The sequence below is a fragment of the Peromyscus leucopus genome, chromosome 2 (genome assembly GCF_004664715.2).
Source record: "Peromyscus leucopus breed LL Stock chromosome 2, UCI_PerLeu_2.1, whole genome shotgun sequence".
Classification (NCBI taxonomy): domain Eukaryota; kingdom Metazoa; phylum Chordata; class Mammalia; order Rodentia; family Cricetidae; genus Peromyscus; species Peromyscus leucopus.
The window spans coordinates 124,199,485-124,219,909 of NC_051064.1; the positions used below are offsets into that span (position 1 = coordinate 124,199,485).

Sequence of the window (20,425 nt, forward strand, 5' to 3'; positions counted from 1 at the left end):
TTTAAAATATTTAAAATGTTTATGTATATAGATGTTTTACCTGCACTTTGTCTGTGCACCACTTGTGTGGCTGGTGCCAGAGCAGGCTAGAAGAGGGCACTGGATCCCCTGGGACTGAAGTTACAGAGGGTTGGGGGCCACTGTGTGGGTGCTGGAAATGGAACTGAGGTCCTCTGGAGGAGCAGTCAGTGCTCTTAACGCTGAGCCATCTGTCCAACCCCAACTAGCCTCCTATAATTTTTTTTCATCCCATTAGAATATCATGGAGGTCAGAGGACAGTGTGGGAGTCGGTTTCTCCTTCTACCACGTGGATCCCAGGGATCAAACTCAGGTTGTCAGGCTTGCGGGCAGCACCTTTACCCACTGGTCCACCTGCCTTCCCTTTTTCCTCAAGTTAGATTTGTGAGGTTCGTGGTATGGGAAGTGATTTTGGATTGAGACCAGGATGTTTTGGATATGATCAAACTCTGAGTCTCGTTTATATTTTGTGTTTACTCTTCTTCCTACACCACTCTGTGGGAAGGGCAGGGATGGTGTCTCCTAATGCCAGGAGGGTGCAAAAGTCCAGGGTCTCCCTTTGGTCTCCACTGGCAGTTGGAGCTGGAGTGGGTAGGGGTGTCCTAACCAGTAGGCAGGTTCTGCATTAGGCCTTTACTGGCACCACACCAGCTGGGTGTGCATGGTGCCTCCTCTGTCTCCCAGTGGCCTCCACTACTATTGTGGAAAGACACAAGTGGCCTCGTTATTGGTGGATTGCAGGGCATTTACCCACCAACTCCACAGCTCCCCAGAGTTTTCTTGAGTGTGAGCAGCAGGAAATATTAGCTAGAAGGACTTAGATTGTGGAGATAAACAGATAGGAAATAAAGGATAGCCTCGAGAGGGACTGGAACCTATTCCAATGGACCCCGACTGTCTCTGCCCCAGGGTATTTATAGAGACGCCAAGGGGTGGAGCAAAAGACCTCCTCCCCCAGCACAGCCAAGTGCAGACCATCTCAGACACCTGCACTCAGGCCCGTGGCCCTAATCATCCTCTCTATGTGGACCTGCTGAGTAAAGCCACGAGGAACCTGAAAACAGGCTTCCACAGTGGATGTCCTGAGTGAATCTGCTCACTCAGAGGGGAGGGGTGGCTTCATCACTGTTAGCCTAGCTGGCTCGGCTCTCTATGTGGCCTAGTGAGGGGGTAAGGGTGGAGCTGGAGTCAAGATGGCGCTGTCTAAACATTATCTGTCTCAAGTAACTTTCCTGGTCCTTTAACTAAAGGAAGCAGGCTTTCCTGGGGACTCATTTGTCACCACGATTGGCAGTTTGGGGTTGCTTGGTGTCTCTCCAGTATCCATCCTGACATACGTGGGGCAAGAAGAACACTCAGGAAACAGCACCAAGTCATTCTTTGATCCCAAAGTTCCTAGCAGGTCTGTTCTCTTGTTGAGCCTGCCTGTTACATTTGTATAGTTTCCTGCATTTAGCTGTACTGAGCAGGAGGACTCAGGAAAAGCTTGTCGGCTCGGTCTTTCCAGAGGCAGAAACTGGGCTGAATATTCCAAAGCATTTACCCAGGCGTGATGGCCCAGACCTGGATCCCAGCACTTGAGAATTGGAGGGAGGAGGATTTGGAGCTAGAGGCCAACTCAGGCTACACAGTGAGACTTTGTCTCAAAACAAAACGAAAATTGAACTCAACATTAGAACAATAACATCAACACAGATTTCTGATAAAAATGTAAGTTTCTTCGAGGCAGTGGTGGCACACATCTTTGTGGTGGTATTGTGTTCCCCAAAATATTGTGTACCCTAATAAACTTATCTGGGGTCAGAGAACAGAAAAGCCACTAGATACTTAGGATAGGCAGTGGTAGCACACGCCTTTAATCCTAGCATTCCAGAGGCAGAAATCCATGTGTTCAAGGACACAGCCAAGCATGGTGACTCACACCTTTAATCCCAGAAAGCAAGCCTTTAAGAGACCTGCCCGCAGCCTTCAGCCCCTTTCCACGAGCTCTGACGTCGCCGCCGTCCCATTTAAAAGCGGCCGCGCAGGCGCACTGAGGGGAAATGCGAACTTAGGCTGTTACACAACTGCTGGGGGTCTGTTCTCGTCGCCCGCCTGCCCGTCCGCCCGCCCGGCAGTCTGTCAGCGTCGCCTCCTCAGCTGCCCCGGGAGTCTCGGGCCCGTGGCTGCTGTCGCCGTCTGCTCGTGCCTCTCGGGAACTCCGTCCGCCTGCTCAGGCCGCCCCGACCGTCCGCGTCTCTCCCCCGCGCTGCCTCTGAGCCTTCAGCGTTCGCCCGCCGCCGCAGGCCGACATGAGCGGGGACCATCTCCACAACGACTCCCAGATCGAAGCGGATTTCCGATTGAATGATTCTCACAAACACAAAGATAAACATAAAGATCGAGAACACCGGCATAAAGAGCACAAGAAGGATAAGGAAAAGGACCGGGAAAAGTCTAAGCATAGCAACAGTGAACATAAAGATTCTGAAAAGAAGCATAAAGAGAAAGAGAAAACCAAACACAAAGATGGAAGCTCAGAAAAACATAAAGACTGAAAGACCCCCACTCATTATGAGGATATGGGGTTGGGCTGAAGTAATGCCCCCATAACTTAGCTAAGAAACGCCATTCTGAAGAAACAGAAAGAAGTACACAGCTGTAACTAACTAGCCATCCGGCCTTGGGAGGGAGAGATAACTGTGGCCAGCCATCTGGCTTAGGGAGGAGATAATTATGGTCAGCGGCCTTGGGAGAAAGACAGTTGGGTTAAATTAGGATATTTATGGCGGGCCTGCCTTGAGAATAAGCAGCTGGCTGGCAAGGCCAGATCAGCCACACACATACGACCCAAGTTCACCCTGGCTTCTTTGAAACAACCAATAGGACCTGTAACTATGCTTCTTGCTTCTGTAGCCGCCTCTGCCTGGAATCCATAAAAAGTCCCTTTGCCTAGGAAGGGCGCAAGTCTCCTAGAGACTTCGCCCGGGTACCGTGTATCTAATAAACCTCTTGCTTTTGCATCTGATCGTGTTTCGGTGTTTCCTTGGTTTGGGTCTCTCTGAAGGAAGATCTCCTCTGGGTTCTTTCAGACAAACATAAAGACAGAGACAAGGAAAAACGAAAGGAGGAAAAGATTAGAGCAGCTGGGATGCAAAAATAAACAAGGAGAAGGAAAATGGCTTCTCTAGTCCACCACGAATTAAAGATGAACCTGAAGATGATGGCTATTTTGTTCCTCCAAAAGAGGACATAAAGCCACTGAAGAGACCTCGAGATGAGGATGATGCTGATTATAAACCTAAGAAAATTAAGACAGAAGATATCAAGAAGGAGAAGAAAAGAAAACTAGAAGAAGAAGAGGATGGCAAATTGAAAAAACCCAAGAATAAAGATGAAGATAAAAAAGTTGCTGAGTCAGATAAGAAAAAGAAGCCGAAAAAGGAAGAGGAACAGAAGTGGAAATGGTGGGAAGAAGAACGCTATCCTGAAGGCATCAAGTGGAAATTCCTAGAACACAAAGGGCCTGTCTTTGCTCCACCATATGAGCCTCTTCCAGAGGGTGTCAAGTTTTACTATGATGGTAAGGTTATGAAGTTGAGTCCCAAAGCAGAAGAAGTAGCTACATTCTTTGCAAAAATGCTTGACCATGAATATACTACTAAGGAAATATTCAGGAAAAATTTCTTTAAAGATTGGAGAAAGGAGATGACTAATGACGAGAAAAATATGATTACCAACTTAAGCAAATGCGACTTCACACAGATGAGCCAGTATTTCAAAGCCCAGTCAGAGGCTCGGAAGCAGATGAGCAAGGAAGAAAAACTGAAAATCAAAGAAGAAAATGAAAAATTATTGAAAGAATATGGCTTTTGTGTTATGGATAATCATAAAGAGAGGATTGCCAACTTCAAGATAGAGCCTCCAGGGCTTTTCCGTGGCCGAGGTAACCACCCCAAGATGGGCATGCTGAAGAGAAGAATCATGCCTGAGGACATAATCATTAACTGCAGCAAAGATGCCAAGGTTCCTTCTCCTCCTCCAGGACATAAATGGAAAGAAGTCCGACATGATAACAAGGTTACTTGGCTAGTCTCCTGGACAGAGAACATCCAAGGTTCTATTAAATACATCATGCTGAATCCCAGTTCACGAATCAAGGGTGAGAAAGACTGGCAGAAATACGAGACTGCTCGGCGGCTGAAGAAGTGTGTGGACAAGATCCGAAATCAGTATCGGGAAGACTGGAAGTCCAAAGAGATGAAAGTTCGACAGAGAGCTGTAGCACTGTACTTCATTGATAAGCTTGCTCTGAGAGCAGGCAATGAGAAGGAGGAAGGAGAAACGGCAGACACTGTGGGTTGCTGTTCACTTAGAGTGGAACACATCAATCTACACCCAGAATTGGATGCTCAGGAATATGTGGTGGAATTTGACTTTCCTGGGAAGGACTCAATCAGATACTATAACAAAGTCCCAGTTGAGAAATGAGTTTTTAAGAACTTACAACTATTTATGGAGAACAAGCAACCCGAGGATGATCTTTTTGATCGACTTAATACTGGTATTCTAAATAAGCATCTTCAGGATCTCATGGAGGGCTTGACCGCCAAGGTGTTCCGTACATACAATGCCTCCATCACGCTACAGCAGCAGCTTAAAGAGCTCACAGCCCCTGATGAGAATGTACCAGCAAAGATTCTATCTTATAATCGTGCCAATCGAGCTGTTGCAATTCTTTGTAACCACCAGAGGGCGCCACCAAAGACCTTTGAGAAGTCAATGATGGACTTGCAGTCTAAGATTGATGCCAAGAAAGACCAGTTAGCAGATGCTCGAAGGGACCTGAAAAGTGCTAAGGCTGATGCCAAAGTCATGAAGGATGCAAAGACCAAGAAGGTAGTAGAGTCAAAAAAGAAGGCTGTACAGAGACTAGAAGAGCAGCTGATGAAGCTGGAAGTTCAAGCCACAGATCGAGAGGAGAATAAACAAATTGTCTTGGGAACCTCCAAACTCAATTATCTGGACCCTAGGATCACAGTGGCTTGGTGCAAGAAGTGGGGGGTCCCAATTGAGAAGATTTACAACAAAACCCAGAGGGAGAAGTTTGCTTGGGCCATTGATATGACCGATGAGGACTACGAGTTTTGACCAGTCTTGCCAGGGGTTCTGTGAAAAGGGACAGTGTGGTTTGAGGAAGATGGATAAACTGAGCCTCACTTGCCCTCATGCCTGAGGGAGAGGTCACAAGTCTTAACAAACCAACATCTTTGCAAAAAGATAGACCTGGAGATGTTATAAGGGAGAGCTGAGCCAGTTGTCCTATGGACAACTTATTTAAAAATATTTCAGATATCAAAATTCTAGCTGTTTGATTTGTTTTGAATTTTGTTTTTATTTTCGAGAGCAAGTGGATGGGAATTTGTCAGCATCCTGCCAGGCAAATTCAGTTTTGCTGCAATGTTTGGATTCTCTCAGCTACTGTATGCGAAGTCTGATTATATTGGTGCGTTTTAACAGTTAGGGTTTTGCAATAACTTCTATATTTTAATAGAAATGATTCCTAAATTCCCTCCTCTTTCCATTTCAGGAATTTAAAGTTAAGTAGAACAAAACAAAAACCCAGCACACCTATTAGAATTGTCACTCTATCGTCATGGGAATCAGTTTTCATTAAACTTGAAGCAGTTGTGACGTCGGCAGTGTTTTGGTTCAGACACCTATTCACAGAAAAGCATGATGGGAAAATATTTCCTGACTTGAGTGTTCCTTTTTTTTTTTTTTTTTTTTTTTTTTTGAGACAGGGTTTCTCTGTGTAGCTTTGCGCCTTTCCTGGAACTCACTTGGTAGCCCAGACTGGCCTCGAACTCACAGAGATCCGCCTGGCTCTGCCTCCCGAGTGCTGGCATTAAAGGCGTGCGCCACCACCGCCCGGCTTTGAGTGTTCTTTTTAAATGTGAATTTTTATTTCTTTTTAATTATTTTAAAATATTTAAGCCTTCTTCTTGATCTTAAAGATTGTGTAGCTTGGGGCTGGGGAGGGATGAAGGGCGAGTGAGTCTAAAGATATGAAATAATCAGTGACTGAAACCATTTTCCCATCATCCTTTGTTCTCAGCATTCTTTGTACCCTTTAAGAGATCCATCTTTTTCTTTGGAAACCCCAGTCTTTCATTTGAAAGACTTTATTGTATAAAAACTTCCACAGGTCAATAAATTTAGAGGAAAATGAGCATTTGGTCAAAAAAAAAAATTTAAAAACCAAACCCCAAAAAACAAAAAAGAAAAATAATCAAGATTTTAGGGCTTTTATTTTTCTTTTGTAATTGTGTAAAAAATTGAAAAAAAAAACATAAAAAGCAAAATTTTAATGTGAAGACATTTTTTGCTATAATCACTAGTTTTAGAGGAAGCTTTGTTAGTTTAGTGCGTGCGCAGAGTCCATTCCCCATCTTTCCTCAAGTGTCTTCTATTTTTATCATGAATTCCCTTTTAATCAACTGTAGGTTATTTAAAATAAACTCCTACAACTTAACGGAAAAAAAAAAAAAAAAAAAAAAAAAGCAAGCCTTTAATCCCAGAGAGTGATGGCAGATAGCAGAAAGGTATATAAGGCGTGAAGACCCGGAGATAGAAGCATTTTGGTTGGTAAGCTTTTAGCTGGTTAAGCTTCAGGCTTTTGAGCAGCAGTTCAGCTGAGAGCCTTTGGGATGAGGACACAGAAGCTTCCAGTCTGAGGAAAAAGGACCAGCTGAGAAGTTGGCCAGGTGAGGTTAGCTGTGGCTTGTTCTGTCTCTCTGATCTTCCAGTGTCACCCCAATAACTGGCCTCAGGTTTGATTTTATTAATAAGTACCTTTAAGATTCATGCTACACACCTTTAATCCCAGCACTTGGGAGGCAGAGGCAGATGGAGCTCTGTGAGTTCGAGGCCATCCTGGCCATATAATGAGTTCCAGGACAGCCAGGGCCACACAGAGAAACCCTGTCATGAAAAAAACAAGCAAACAACAACAACAAAATGTAGAGTTCTGATCTCACAAAATTTTGGGAGATATCACTCCAGTCCCGTTCTTCTGTCTGGAAACAGTTGGCTAAATCCAGACACCCCTCTCTGTAGACAGGGGACCATCTATGCTAGCTTACAAATTGGCCTCACATCCTCTCAAGGCCCTGCAGCACCAGCTTGACACCTCCGTAGTAAAACCCATGTCATCTCCAGGAAGCTAGGCTACAGTGAAGACTGAATGAGCTGTATGGAAGCGAGTCCCTGGCAGGATCCTTAAAGGATTTTGCTACATCATTGTAAAAATGTTCCCTTTCTCCCAGTATAGAAACTACTAAGCACAAAATGTTCTGAGCAGTTACAATTCCGAGTTCCCTTGCCCCACACTTCATATGCTACTTCATAACTGTAATTTTGCTACTGTTATAAATTGCAATATAAATATCTGTGTTTTCTGATGGGCTCAGGCAACACCTGTGAAAGGGTCATTCGACGTCCTCAAAGGGGTCTCAACCTATGGTAAGAACCTCTGCTTTAAGTCTTTTTCCCTCCTCCAGGGTCGCCATACAGGACTTGTGTTTCCCTGGTAGGGTGAGTGAGACATCTGCCTGAAATGGTTATTGTACCTGTATTTCATCCCTTATTGCTCTCGGAGTTCAACGACAAGGACCGCTGCTCCAACTGCCATGCCGGTTCTTCCAAAAAGTACCACTGAAGGTTAAACTTGGTTGTGTGTCTAGTGCTCTGCCTTCAATGATACCAATGTGCCTAGTGCTCTGCCTTGAATGATACCGATGCCGATCAGAGACGTGAGAGCACGTTGGCACTCTTGCCTCTGTCTACCTTGGTAAGAATTCTCTGAGCTGGAGGCTGTGAAGATAGCTCCAGTCTATAAAAATTCTTGCCAGGAAAATGTGAGGACCTGAGCGTGAATTCCCAGAACTCATTGAAAACCTGTTCTTTCCTCATTAAATGGTCTTGGATATTCTTGCCAAAACCCAACTGACCAAAGCTCTATGGGGACATGGGCTCCTCTCTGTTGAGCTCCGTTTATCCTTACACCAGCACTCGTCATTGTGATTGCTACTGGTCTGCAGTGAGTTCTGAAACGGGGAACTGTGAGTCCCCCAACCATGCTATTCATCTTCAGTATTGTTTTTTGCCTATTCTGGTGTCTTTATAGCCTGATATGAATTTGAACATGTTTGTCAATTTCTATTAAGACACTGACTTGGATTTTGTGAGAGAGGATATTGAGTCTGTAGAATACATTGGGGGAATATTGCCATTTTAATATTATTTTCTCCTCCCCCCTTCCTCCTCATCATCATTTTTTTTAAATGACACAGTTTCTCTATGTAGCCCTGGCTGTCCTAGAATTCATGTAGCTCAGGCTGGCCATAAACTCAGAGATCTGCCTTCCTCTGCCTTCCCGGTGTTGGGATTAAAGGGATACACCACCATTTTTGTTCTGTTTTTTCCTTTTTTTTTTCCGTTCCACAAACAACTTTCCATTTGTGTTGGTGTTCTTTAACTGCGTCCACCGTCATTCTCTGCTTCTCCAGTCACCATTTTGTTTTGCTTTGTTTGTTTTTTTGAGACAGAGTCTCATTATGTGTAGCTCAGGTTGGGTTGAACTCCAGATCCTCCTGCCTCAGCTTCCTAACTGTTGGGATTACAAGTGTGTACCACAACGCACAACCCAGTTTACTTTTGTCTGTTTGTTTTTTCACTTATTTTGAGACAGGGTCTCACTAATTAACCATGGATGACCTGAAACTCTGTGTAGACCAGGCTGGCCTGGAACTCACAGACTCACAGAGATCCTACTTCTGCCTCCAGTAAAGGCATGCACCACTCCGGTCCTCCCTTCTCAACAGCACCTTACCGTGGACTGCAGCAGACTGACTTGGAAATCTGTGTCCTTCCGCCTGAGCACCAGAATCATGTATGTGCCCACATAGACAGGTCTTTATTTACTCTTTATAACTAATAGGTTTTCTGTACCACAATAATAGGTTTCTCTGCTGATGCAGTAAGCCAGATGAAGCCAAATTGAAGAAGCAAAAGAACAAGTATATTTGAGCAAAGCAACTCCTTGGTGGGTTCTCCAGTACCAGAGATCAGGGCTTGAATAAAAGCAGGGAGGTTCTATAGCCTGTAGACAGGGGTGACGTCTCGTCCGCCACAAGCTAGGTTTGTGCCAAAGTATGGTCAAAAGCTGATGTCGGACATCTTCAGGGGAGGAGCTGCCACAGCCGCTGAGAATGCAAAACTGGGTTTTTTGGTGCCTTCCCTTTGTTTGGAGATTTTCCTGAGTGGGTGGGGTTTGGAGAAATAGGAATGGGAATTTCCTTATTATTTGGTTCCAGTCAAATAATAAGGTTATGAGGGTGTGTGTGTATGAGTACAAGTGCCCACAGAGGTCAGAAGAAGACATGGATCCCCTGGAGCCAGAGTTACAGTTTCCAGTTGCTTGGTGGTGTTGGTACTGGGAACTGAACTCAAGTCCTCTGAAAGAGCTGAAAGCTTTCTTAACCCCCGAGTCATAGCTCCAGCCCTTATAATACATTTGGGGGTCATAGGTCAACATCAGGTATCTTTCTAAATAACTCTCCACCTTATTTCTTTGAGACACCAAATCAGGGAGCTTACCAATTTGACTAGAATGACTGGCCAGCAAACCCCAGGGCCCTCCTGTTTCTGTCCCACAGTGCTGGATTTACAGGTATGTGCCTGTTTTCATACCATAAAATTTTTTTTTCAAGACAGGATTTCTCTGAGTAGTTTTGATGCCTGTCCTGGATCTTGCTCTGTAGACCAAGCTGGCCTCGAACTCAGAGATCCACCTGGCTCTGCCTCCCAAGTGCTAGGATTAAAGGCATGCGCTCAGTCATACCATAGATTTTTAATAATTTTTTGAGGCATGTTAATTTTCTGTAGCCCTGGTTGTCCTGGAACTCACGATGTAGAGCTCAAACTCACAGAGATCCACCTGCCTCTGCCTCAGGGTACTGAGTGCTGAGATTAAAGGCCTGTGCCACCACACCCATCGACTCTGGCTTTTTATATAGGTCCTGGGAATCTGAACTCACATCCTTGTGCTTGTGAAGCAAGGATTTTACCAAGAGAACCATAGCCTCAGGCCTCCTCCCCTCCTTTTTCTAATGCCTAAAATATCTAAAGAACTTAAACCTTTCAGCATTAAAGTCAGAGGAAGCATCACCCCCGCACCATGAAAACAATCAAGAAAACAAACGTTATAGGGATTTTACTTAAAGGAGGTGCTTAAAAGAAACCAAAACCACAGACAGAATGGTGGTTGCTAGGGGCTCAAGGGAGAGAATGGGATTTACTCTTTAATGGGGAGAGTTTCCATTTTAGAAATGAGAGTTCTGAAAATGGTGATGCTCTGGTGAGAGCAATATGAATGTACTTATACCACCCAACTGCACATACAAGGGGATTGGGAAGGGGAAGACGGGGATTGAAGCCAGTGCCTTGCACATAGTAAGCAATGCTGTACCAGTGAGCTGCATTCCCCGCCTAAATTATCAGGTTAATTTACAACTCTGTTTTTCTTATGTCTGCGTGTTGGGCCTGTAGGTATGACTATCTGCCACTGGTGTGTCTGGTACTCTGAGGGCATCAGATCTGGAACTGGAGTTACAAATGGTTGTGAGCCACCATGTTGGTGCCAAAAATCAAACCTGGGTTCTCTGGAAGAGCAACCAGTGCTCTCAATCGCTGAACCATGTTATTTATATATATATTTTAATATTTGCGCTTGTGTGTATGTGGTTTCCACAAAGGCCAGAAGCAGATGTGTAATCTTCTGGAATTGGAGCTACAGGAAGCTATGAACAGCTTGATGTGGGTGCTGAGAACCAAACCCGGTCCTCTGTAAGACCAGCAAATATCTTTACTACTGAGCCATCTCTCCAGATTCACAACCATAATATTTTTAAAAAAGGGCAGAAGGATGGCTAGTGGGTGTAGTGGTTTATTCTTATAATCCCAGAATTTGGTATGCTCAGGCAGGAGGATCACTGTGAGTTCAAGGTCAGCCTGGTCCAGTGATACCTTCTCAATGACAAAACAAAACAAGCAGGTCACAGTCAGTACAGTGTCTGCCCAACATGAAAGTGCTGGTTTTAGGGGTTGGGAAGATGGCTCAGCAGTTAAGAGCAATTGGACCTGGGTTCCATTCTCAGCACCTACATTGTGGTTCACAACCATCCATAACTCCAGTTTCAGGGGATCTAATGCCCTCTTCTGACCTCCTGGGGCACTGGGCACTCATGTAGTACACATACATACATACATGTAGGCAAAACAGACATAAATGAGTAAATGTAATAAAAAAAAAAAAGTAGTGCTGGGTTTGATTCCTAGCTCACCAGAACACTAGGTGTAGTGCAGGTATTGGTGACATTTTTGTTACACTATATTCACCTGGCACTCGCTCATGCACCTAATTAAATCTAAAGAACAGACGAACCCACAAAACAATCCTCAGTTTGAATTTCTTTGAATTTTAAAATGATTTGTTTAATTTCATGTGTGTGTGTTTTGCTTGTATGTATATATGTGCACTGTGTGCATGCCCAGCAGTGACTCTAGAACTGGGTACTGGATCCCCTGGAGTTACAGATGGCTGTGGTCACCATGTGGGTGCTGGAAAATGAACCTGTGAGAACTGGGCATGGTGGTGCAGGCCTTTAATCTCAGTACTCAGAGGGCACAGGTAGAGTTTGAGGCCAGACTGGTTTATAGAGTAAGTTCCAGGGTAGCAGGACTATATAGAGACTCTGTCTCAAAAAAAAAAAAAAAAAAAAAAAAAAAAAAAAAAAATTGTTTCAAAAATGTTATTCTCTAATATTTACTCTTAAAGTATAGGTCCAGACATTTTCTTTTTCTTTTTGGTTTTTCAAGACAGGGTTTATCTGTGTAACAGTCCTAGTTGTCCTGGATCACTCTGTAGATCAGGCTGGCTGTAGTCAGAAGTTTTCCTGTGTCCTACCCGGTCCTGAAGCTGCTTATAAAATAATTACACAGAGGCTTATATTAATTACCAATTCTATGACGTATTGGCTCAGGCCTCTTGCTAGCTAGCTCTTAGAACTTAAATTAACTCATTCCTATTAATCTGTATGTTGCCACATGGCTGTGGCGTTACCTGTCTGTTGGCATCTTGTTGATCCTTGGGCGGCGGGCTGGTATCTCTCTCACTTTCTTCTCTCTCTTCCATTCAAATGTACTGCCTAATCTTATTCTGCTTCACTATTGGCCAAACAGCTTTATTTATCAACCAATCAGAGCAACACATATTTACAGCCTACAGAAAGATATAGCAGCAGGCCTTGAACTCAGAGGTCTACCTGCCTTTGCCTCACAAATGAGGGATTAAAGGTGTACTCCATCATCACCTATCTAAATCTATCTATCTAAATCTATCTATCTATCTATCTATCTATCTATCTGTATATCTGTCTGTCTGTCTTGGAGACAAGGTTTCATTGTGTAGCCTTGGCTGTCCTGGAACTTGATCTGTAGGCCTGGCCTTAAACTCACAAAGAAACACCTGCTTCTGCCTCCCTTCTACTGGGGTTAAAGGTGTGGGCCACCACTGCCAGGCCTTCAGGCATCTCTAAATGCACAAAATAACTCGTGGGCAGTGAAATGGCTCAGCAGGTAATAAAAGGTGCCTGCTGCCAAGCCTGAAGACCTGAGTTTGATCTCTGGGACCCACATAGTGGAAAGAGAGAACCAATTAATGTAAGCTACCCTCTGATCATGCCCACACACATACACAAAATAAATAAAATACAATTAAAAGAAGTTATTAAGAATAACTTGTTGACAGTCAGGGCTACATAGAGAAACCCTGTCTTGAAAAATAAAACAAAACAATTTGTGAGTGGGGCATTGTGGCTCCTGTCTGTTACCTAGGCATGGGAACACACCACGATGCTATTTCTCAGGAAGGAAATTTTGACACAGGAATGCCTGCAGCTTTCCTCAAGTATGATGTCCCCATACTACCTCAGATGTTTTCCTGAAGACAAGTAACGTGGTCATGCATTTAAATGCCCTTGAACAGGCTGGCCTGTGGAGCAGTTGAACTGTAAACTCCTCACCCTCTTGTTAAAGGAGGCGTGATGATAAAACTGAGCCTTGCTTACAAATTGCTTGGCTGCCTTGAGTCCCCTGGTTTTGGCTTCAGTTCTTCAGGTACTGATTAGGAGAGGCAAATTGGACAAGCTTTCATCATTGAAAAGCACGGCCCAACAGAAAACAGAACAAGTAAAATCGAGTAATTCTTTATTTTTATATGCTTGACGAAGAAGCTTTCGTTAAACTTCCCAGTGGAAAGCAGCATGACAAGCGGCCTCCACCTGCTCTGCTCAGGGCCGGGGCTCCCCCTTGCCCACGAAGTGAGGTGGAGGGGTGTATTTCCCCTCGCTGATTAGCTTATCCCGCTGTTGTCTGATTTCATGCAGGCGTATTAACTGTCAAGAAGAAAAAAAGCATTAAGAGAAAGGGAAATAGGCCTCAGAAAGTGAGGGCTGGAGAAAAACCTCAATTTTAGTTTCACTGTTAAACTGGGGAATACTTGCATGCAAGAGGTCTTGTGAGACAGAGTTTACTGCTGTCTTCTGTTTTGTTTTGTTTTTAAAATTTTTTCCTAGCTAGGCATGGTAGCACACACTTTTAATCCCAGCACTCAGAAGGCAGAGGTAGAGGCAGGAGGATCTCTGTGAGTCCAGTCTGGCTTACATAGCCAGGTTCCAGGGCATTGAGAACTACACCAAGAGACCTTGTCTCAAAAATAAATAAATAAATAAAATAAAATTTCTGTGCTGGGGCCTGAACCCAGGCTTTGTACATGCTAGGTAAGTGCTGCCCCAGACTTGAAGTTTACCATTTTTCAAGATGTTATTATTTAATCTATGTATATTTGTTTGTTTGTTTGTGTGTGTGTATGTGTGTGTGTGTGTGTGTGTGTGTGTGTGTGTGTGCGTGCATGTGCATGTATGTCCACAGAGGTATGAACTGAGGGACAAGCAGCTGTAAGCTGCCTGCCATGGGTGCTGGAAATTGAATTGAATCCTTGGGAAGAGCAGCAAGTGCTCTTAACTGCTGAGACAACTCTCGAGCCCCCTAAACTAATCTTTAAAGAACTAACTGAAAAACAAAGAAAAGAACTAACTGGAAATCAATTCTCAAACTTTTTAATAGGTTCCTTTCTCTTTTGGTTTTTCAAGACAGGGTTTCTTTGTGTAACCATACTGTCTTTGAACTTGGCTGGCCTTGAACTCGGAGATTTGCCTGGCTCTGTCTGAGTGCCAGGATTAAAGGTGTGCACCACCACGACAGACTCAAGATTTCTTTTCTTTTTTCCTTTTTGGTTTTTCGAGACAGGGTTTCTCTGCGTAGTTTTGGTGCCTGTCCTGGATCTCACTCTGTAGACCAGGCTGGCCATGAACTCACAGAGATCTGCCTGCTTCTGCCTCCCAAGTGCTGGGATTAAAGGTGTGTGCCACCACCACCTGGCTCAAGATTTCTCTAAGTATATATAATATATAATACTATAATATTATATATATATATATAAAACATAAAAACATACTCGAAAACTAGTAATTCCGACAGTCTCAGTATATAGAAGAAAACAGGTAATTATACTTTGTGAGCTTGTAAGCTAGTGGGTAAAGGAGCTGTTGCCAGCCTGGAGACCTAGTTCAGTTCCTGGGACCCACGTGGTACAAGGAGAGAATCAACTCCACAAAGTTGTCCTCTGACCTCCACCCTGTACTACCATGCAAATGCATTCACCCACACAATGAACACACATGCACACACACAAATCAATACATTTGTACATGTTAAAATATCTTAAAATATTTAAAGACAGCTGGGCATTAAGAATCATGCCTGAGCCGGGTGGTGGTAGCACATGCCTTTAATCCCAACACTTGGGAGGCAGAGACAGGTGGATCTCTGTGAGTTCGAGGCCAGCCTGGTCTACAAAGTGAGTTCTAGGACAGGCTCCAGAGAAACCCTGTCTCGAAAAACCGGAAAAAAAAAAAAAAAAAGCATCATGCCTGTTAATTCCAGCACCTGCAAAGCTGAAGAACTCAAAATAAATAAATAAACAAATAAGATTTTAAAAAAAGTAACTTGACACTCTTTCATTTTTTGGGGGGGAGGGGGGACCAGGTCTCACTATGTATCCCTGACAAGCCTGGAGCTTTCTAGGTAGTGATGAGATTAGACTTGTACCACCACACCCTTCTGTAGTGGGTAGCCATTCCAGCTTTGATCTGGAAGTTCTAACCCTCATTGAGGCTTCAGTAACTGTCACGCCTACAAGACAGGGCCAAGAGAGGGCCCTGAAGACCCGAGATCCGGATGTGCCACCTTCTCTTGGTTCCTGGACCCTGGAGGTAGACGGAGCAGAGTTCTCCAGAGAATACCGCTGGACTGCACTATGTCTTTCCCAGACCCTGCAACCTACCTATCCCTTCATTTGTAAGTTACGCCACTAAATAAACCTCCCTTTTAACTACGTGGAGTGGCCTTAATAATTTCACCAATACCCTTCAGTTACTAAAAGTTTTTGATCCATATAACTAGGCTGTAAATTTAACAAAAATCCAGATTGTCTCCCTGAACTTGGAGATAAAATAAAAAATTTCAGCTAGGCATAGTGGTGCACACCTTTAATCCCAGCACTCTGGAGGTAGAGAAAGTGAGTTTGAGGCTAGCCAGAGCTACACAGTAAAACCATGTCTCAAAAAAAAAAAAAAAAAGCCGGGGTGGTGGCGCACGCCTTTAATCCCAGCACTCGGGAGGCAGAGCCAGGCGGATCTTTGTGAGTTCGAGGCCAGCCCTGGCTACCAAGTGAGTTCCAGGAAAAGCGCAAAGCTACACAGAGAAACCCTGTCTCGAAAAACAAAAAACAAAAAGCAAAAACAAAAACAAAAAAATAAAGTAGAAATCTCCAGCCACACTCCTTTGCCGGGCGTTGGTGGCGCACGCCTTTAATCCCAGCACTCGGGAGGCAGAGCCAGGTGGATCTCTGTGAGTTCAAGGCCAGCCTGGGCTACCAAGTGAGCTCCAGGAAAGGCGCAAAGCTACACAGAGAAACCCTGTCTCGAAAAACCAAAAAAAAAAAAAAATCAAAATCAATCAATCAATAAATAATTTCTATTTGATGCCAAAGCCTTCTTTTCTAAGATCGGGACCCACATGTTATGCATTCAGTAAGACCTTTTCCTCCCTGAACCTTGGGTCAAGTTTGCCTAAAGCAATGTCATTTATGAATGCCTCCATCTTCTTTAGAAATACATCCAGTTGGTTGTATCATGTTCATTGTGCTAGATCTACAGGGTTTGAGAGTTTCTCCAAGGAGGGTTCAATGACTGTGAAAGTTCCATCCTAAATTGTTCTTCTTAAATTATAAAAAATTAATTTATGTTATGTGTATGGGTGTTTTGCTTGCTTGTATGTCTGTGTACCACAAGTGTGCCAGGTGCCAGTGGAGGCCACCTGGTGTTAGATGCACTGGAAATGGAATTATAGACAGTTGTAACCAGCCATGTGGGTGCTGAGGCTGGAACCCAGCTGCTCTGTAAGAGCAGTCAATACTCTTAATGAGTCCTGAGCCATTTCTCCAGCCCCATTCAAAACTTTTCAACCAACCAAAGCTAGTGGGTATTTTTTGCTTTATATCCTACTGAAAAGATAAGGCCTAGGGCTGGAGAGATGGCTCAGAGGTTAAGAGCACCGACTGCTCTTCCAGAGGTCCTGAGTTCAATTCCCAGCAACCACATGGTGGCTCACAACCATCTGTAATGAGATCTGGTGCCCTCTTCTGTATAAATAATAAATAAATAAATAAATAAATAAATAAATCTAAAAAAAAAAAAAAAAAAAAAAAAAAAAAGATAAGGCCTAAATACACAGGCAGTTCTGGCTACCAGGGACAGGTGAAGGAGAAGAGGAAGAATACTAGGGAAGAACAGGCCCTCCTCAGATCCAAAGGCTCTTAATTTCCTAAGTGCATGATGCTTCATTACAAAAGTCTTATCTGTGAGTAAGTCATTGCCCAAAGACCAACTGAAAACACTGCAGATGGCCCAAGGGCCTAGAGATGTATTTCAGTGACAGAGCACTTCCCTAACATGTGCAAAGCCCTGGGTTCAATCCCCAGCACAACCAAAAAATGAGTAAGGGCGAAGAGGAGGGAAGTAATTCAGCTCCCATATCCGTTACTTACTCACCGTTTTGAACCGAAGGTAACATTCTTTGTAGTCTTCATATTCTATCTTGCATTCTTCTTTAGCCCGGGTAGCCCCAATTCCATGTGAACATTCTATCCATTCTTTTTCAAAAGCATGGCATCGAGAGGGAATCTTGTAGGGCTGTTCAGTGCTTTGGAATACGAAGTGCCGATCTAGGCTGATGCCCAGCCTCTTCTGCAGATCGAAGAAAGGCATGACTATAAAAGAAGAATAAGAGTTCGATAGAGTGAGATGTTTCTGAGAAAAAACAAGAGCTCATCCGTGAAGTCCTAGTCCCCAAATCTCTTCTCACCAAACCTTGTTTTGTTTTTCAAGATAGGGTTTCTCAGTGTAGCAGCTCTGGTTGTCCTGGAACTCACTAAGATCTACCTGCCTCTGCCTCCCTCTGCACCACCTCACATGACCACCAACCTTTTTTTTTTTTTAATAATATCTCATCTCACCCAGGCTGACTTCAAGTCACTACTGTAGTCAAGGAGGGCCTTGATTTCTTCATCCTCCTGTCTCGACCTTCCAAGTGCTGGGAACACCAAACTTTTATTAGATGGGTTCTCCCAGTTGAATAATTAGGGGACTTTCACAAAACTCATGGAAAAAAATTAAAGTTATAAATATGGATATTTTTGTCTAAGGTGAAAGAAATTTGTTTTTACTCAAGAAAAAAAACAAAAAACAAAAAAACCCAACAACCAGGAAAATGGAAAACAAAAAAGTATTAGCCCAAATTATTTCTTTTTTTTTTTTAAGATTTATTTATTTATTATGTATACAATATTCTGTCTACATATATTCCTACACACCAGAAGAGGGCACCAGATCTCATTACAGATGGTTGTGAGCTACCATGTGGTTGCTGGGAATTGAACTCAGGACCTCTGGAAGATCTGCCAGTGTTCTTAACCTCTGAGCCATCTCTCCAGCCCCCCAATTATTTCTTTACACTGTTCTATACATTCTTTCCACCCCATTGTAAATGACACTTCTCTTTAGAAGCTCTCTAGAATCTAGTGTTTCTTCCTTCATAGACGTAGTCAGTCTGTCCTGGGCCGGAGAGATGCTCAGTGGGTAAAAGTGCATGCTGTTCTAGCAGAGGACTCAGGTGTGACTCTCAGCAACCAAGCTGAGTAGTTCACAATCAACTATAACTCCAGCTTCAGGGGATCTGATGCCTCTGGCCTCAGGGAGCAGCTATACTCGCATGCCCATATTCACACATAACTAAAAATTAAATTAAAAAGTACTTTGTCCATTTCTGTAACAGAAATGTATGTCTTCTTTACTGGATTTTGCTTTTGAGAGCAAAATCAGAGCAGGTACTGGGCAACTGCTAAAAAATAAGTAAGTAAAATTAAAATAATATAAAAACCAAGCAGGAAATTTCAAACGTACAACTATAAAGGAATGGGTAAAATTCTGGTGTTTAGTAGAATATGACAGGCATTGAGAAAAAAATAATACATGGATGGGGGCTGGAGAGATAGCTCCGAGGTTAAGAGCACTGGCTGCTCTTCCAGAGGACCTGGGTTCAACTCCCAGCAATGGCAGCTCATAGATATCTGTAACTCCAGTCCCAGGATAGCTGGTTCCTGCATACAGACATACTTGCAGGCAAAGCACCAATGTACATAAATAAAAATTAATTATTTTTTTAAATAACAAATGGAAAATACAGTGATGTTGACAAAGAACAAAGTAATCCCACATGACAAAACTGCTTTAAGACTGGAAAGCAAGCCAGCACACACAACAATATCATCCTGTATGCACAGATTTAGTGATGAATTTAATTTACAAAGTCCCTTCCCATTCCTTCAGTCATTTACTGTGCACAGTAGAGTCAAAGGGGGGAAATCAGCTCATTTGCTGTAAGCACTGGAGATCCACACTGGGAACTCAGAAAGAGACCTAAGTGTAAGAGTTCGAGGGAGGAAGCCCTCAGGAGACTAGAAAAAGTCTAAATGACAACTTACAACTGCCTGTAACTTTAGTTCCGGGGGGACCCACATCACACACACACACACACACACACACACACACACACACACACACACACACACACACACACACAAACAGTGAGTTCCAATACCGCCAAGACAATAGAAGGAGTTAGGGTATGTGTGGGGACAGAGGCGTCCTGGATCCGCTGCTGAGCCAAGCTCACAACACGAACGCAGAGGACTCAGGAGGACGGGGGGCCGAAATCACTGGAGGACTCGGGTAGGAAACGGGGTGCAGCCTGGCGTGGTGGCTAATTTCAGCACTCGGGAGGCAGAGGAAGGAGGATCTCCGAGTTCGAGGCCAGCCTGGTCTACAGAGTGAGTTCCAAGGCAGCCTGGGCTACACAGAGAAACCCTGTCTCAGAACAGAAACAAAAAAGAAGAAGCGGAACGTCAGGGTAGGAGGAAGGCCAAGGCAGGAGTCCGGCACAAGGCGGAGCTGACACGGAGGGCCCGCGGGATTGTAGCTGTGGGGTGACGGGGCCTGGGAAGGAGGAGGTCACGCCCAGGGCCCGGGCCACCCACAGCAAAAGCAGATTTGTCAAGGAGACTTCCTCGCGAAGCACCTTGGCTGTGCGGACACAGCAGCGCCTACCGCCCTACAGAAGCGTCCTTGGCAGCTCCCTGGTCGCAGTTCACGACCGCCCGCTTCAGGGAGACGCAGACGCCTGCCGCAAAGGACACTCCACAGCGCGACGTTTACAGCGCGACGCCGCAAGTCGATCGCCGGCCGTGCCCCTGCGGGAACCGTAGAAACCAAGCGCGTCGATCTGCGCCTGCGCAGCCAGCGGCCCTGCCTCCGGACACTGACAGCTGATAAACTAGGCGACTGCGCCCGCCCGCAGTGAGTTCTCGCTCTCAGCACCGTCACGACAGCTGATTGCTGTGCTACTTGACCAAGGTCACACTCGGGAAAGAGTATTACTTCTCTCACCCCAAGCACACGTAGTAGTTAAGCCCGTGGGCCGTGACCCCAAAACACGTGTGTACCTTTATGTTTCCTAACCTCACAGTGCCTGTTTCCCTTTCTATTAGTAAACGTGATAACCTGCTGGAGAGATAGCTCAGAGGTCAGAGCTTGTTGCTCTGACAGAGGACGCCGGTGTAACTCTAGA

General features: G+C 44.4%; 1 protein-coding gene and 1 pseudogene across 4 annotated transcripts; one reads left to right on the top strand and one right to left on the bottom strand.

The window, feature by feature from the left end:
- Window positions 1–1,996: 1,996 nt before the first annotated feature.
- Window positions 1,997–5,359, top strand: LOC114681166 (annotated as a pseudogene).
- Window positions 5,360–13,310: 7,951 nt separating this feature from the next.
- Window positions 13,311–20,080, bottom strand: Ndufs5 (NADH:ubiquinone oxidoreductase subunit S5). 4 transcript variants are annotated; one of them, XM_028854501.1, is made up of 3 exons: window positions 19,877–20,080; window positions 17,293–17,510; window positions 13,311–13,515 (listed from the first exon to the last, which is right to left on the bottom strand). In XM_028854501.1, the coding sequence occupies exons 2-3, from the start codon at window positions 17,506–17,508 to the stop codon at window positions 13,411–13,413; spliced, it is 321 nt and encodes a 106-aa protein (XP_028710334.1). In that variant the 5' UTR covers window positions 17,509–17,510; window positions 19,877–20,080; the 3' UTR covers window positions 13,311–13,410. The 4 variants fall into 4 exon arrangements, with proteins under 4 accessions (XP_028710334.1, XP_028710336.1, XP_037058812.1 ...); XM_028854503.2 differs by having other exon boundaries at window positions 19,906–20,035; XM_037202917.1 differs by having other exon boundaries at window positions 19,914–19,994.
- Window positions 20,081–20,425: the final 345 nt, after the last annotated feature.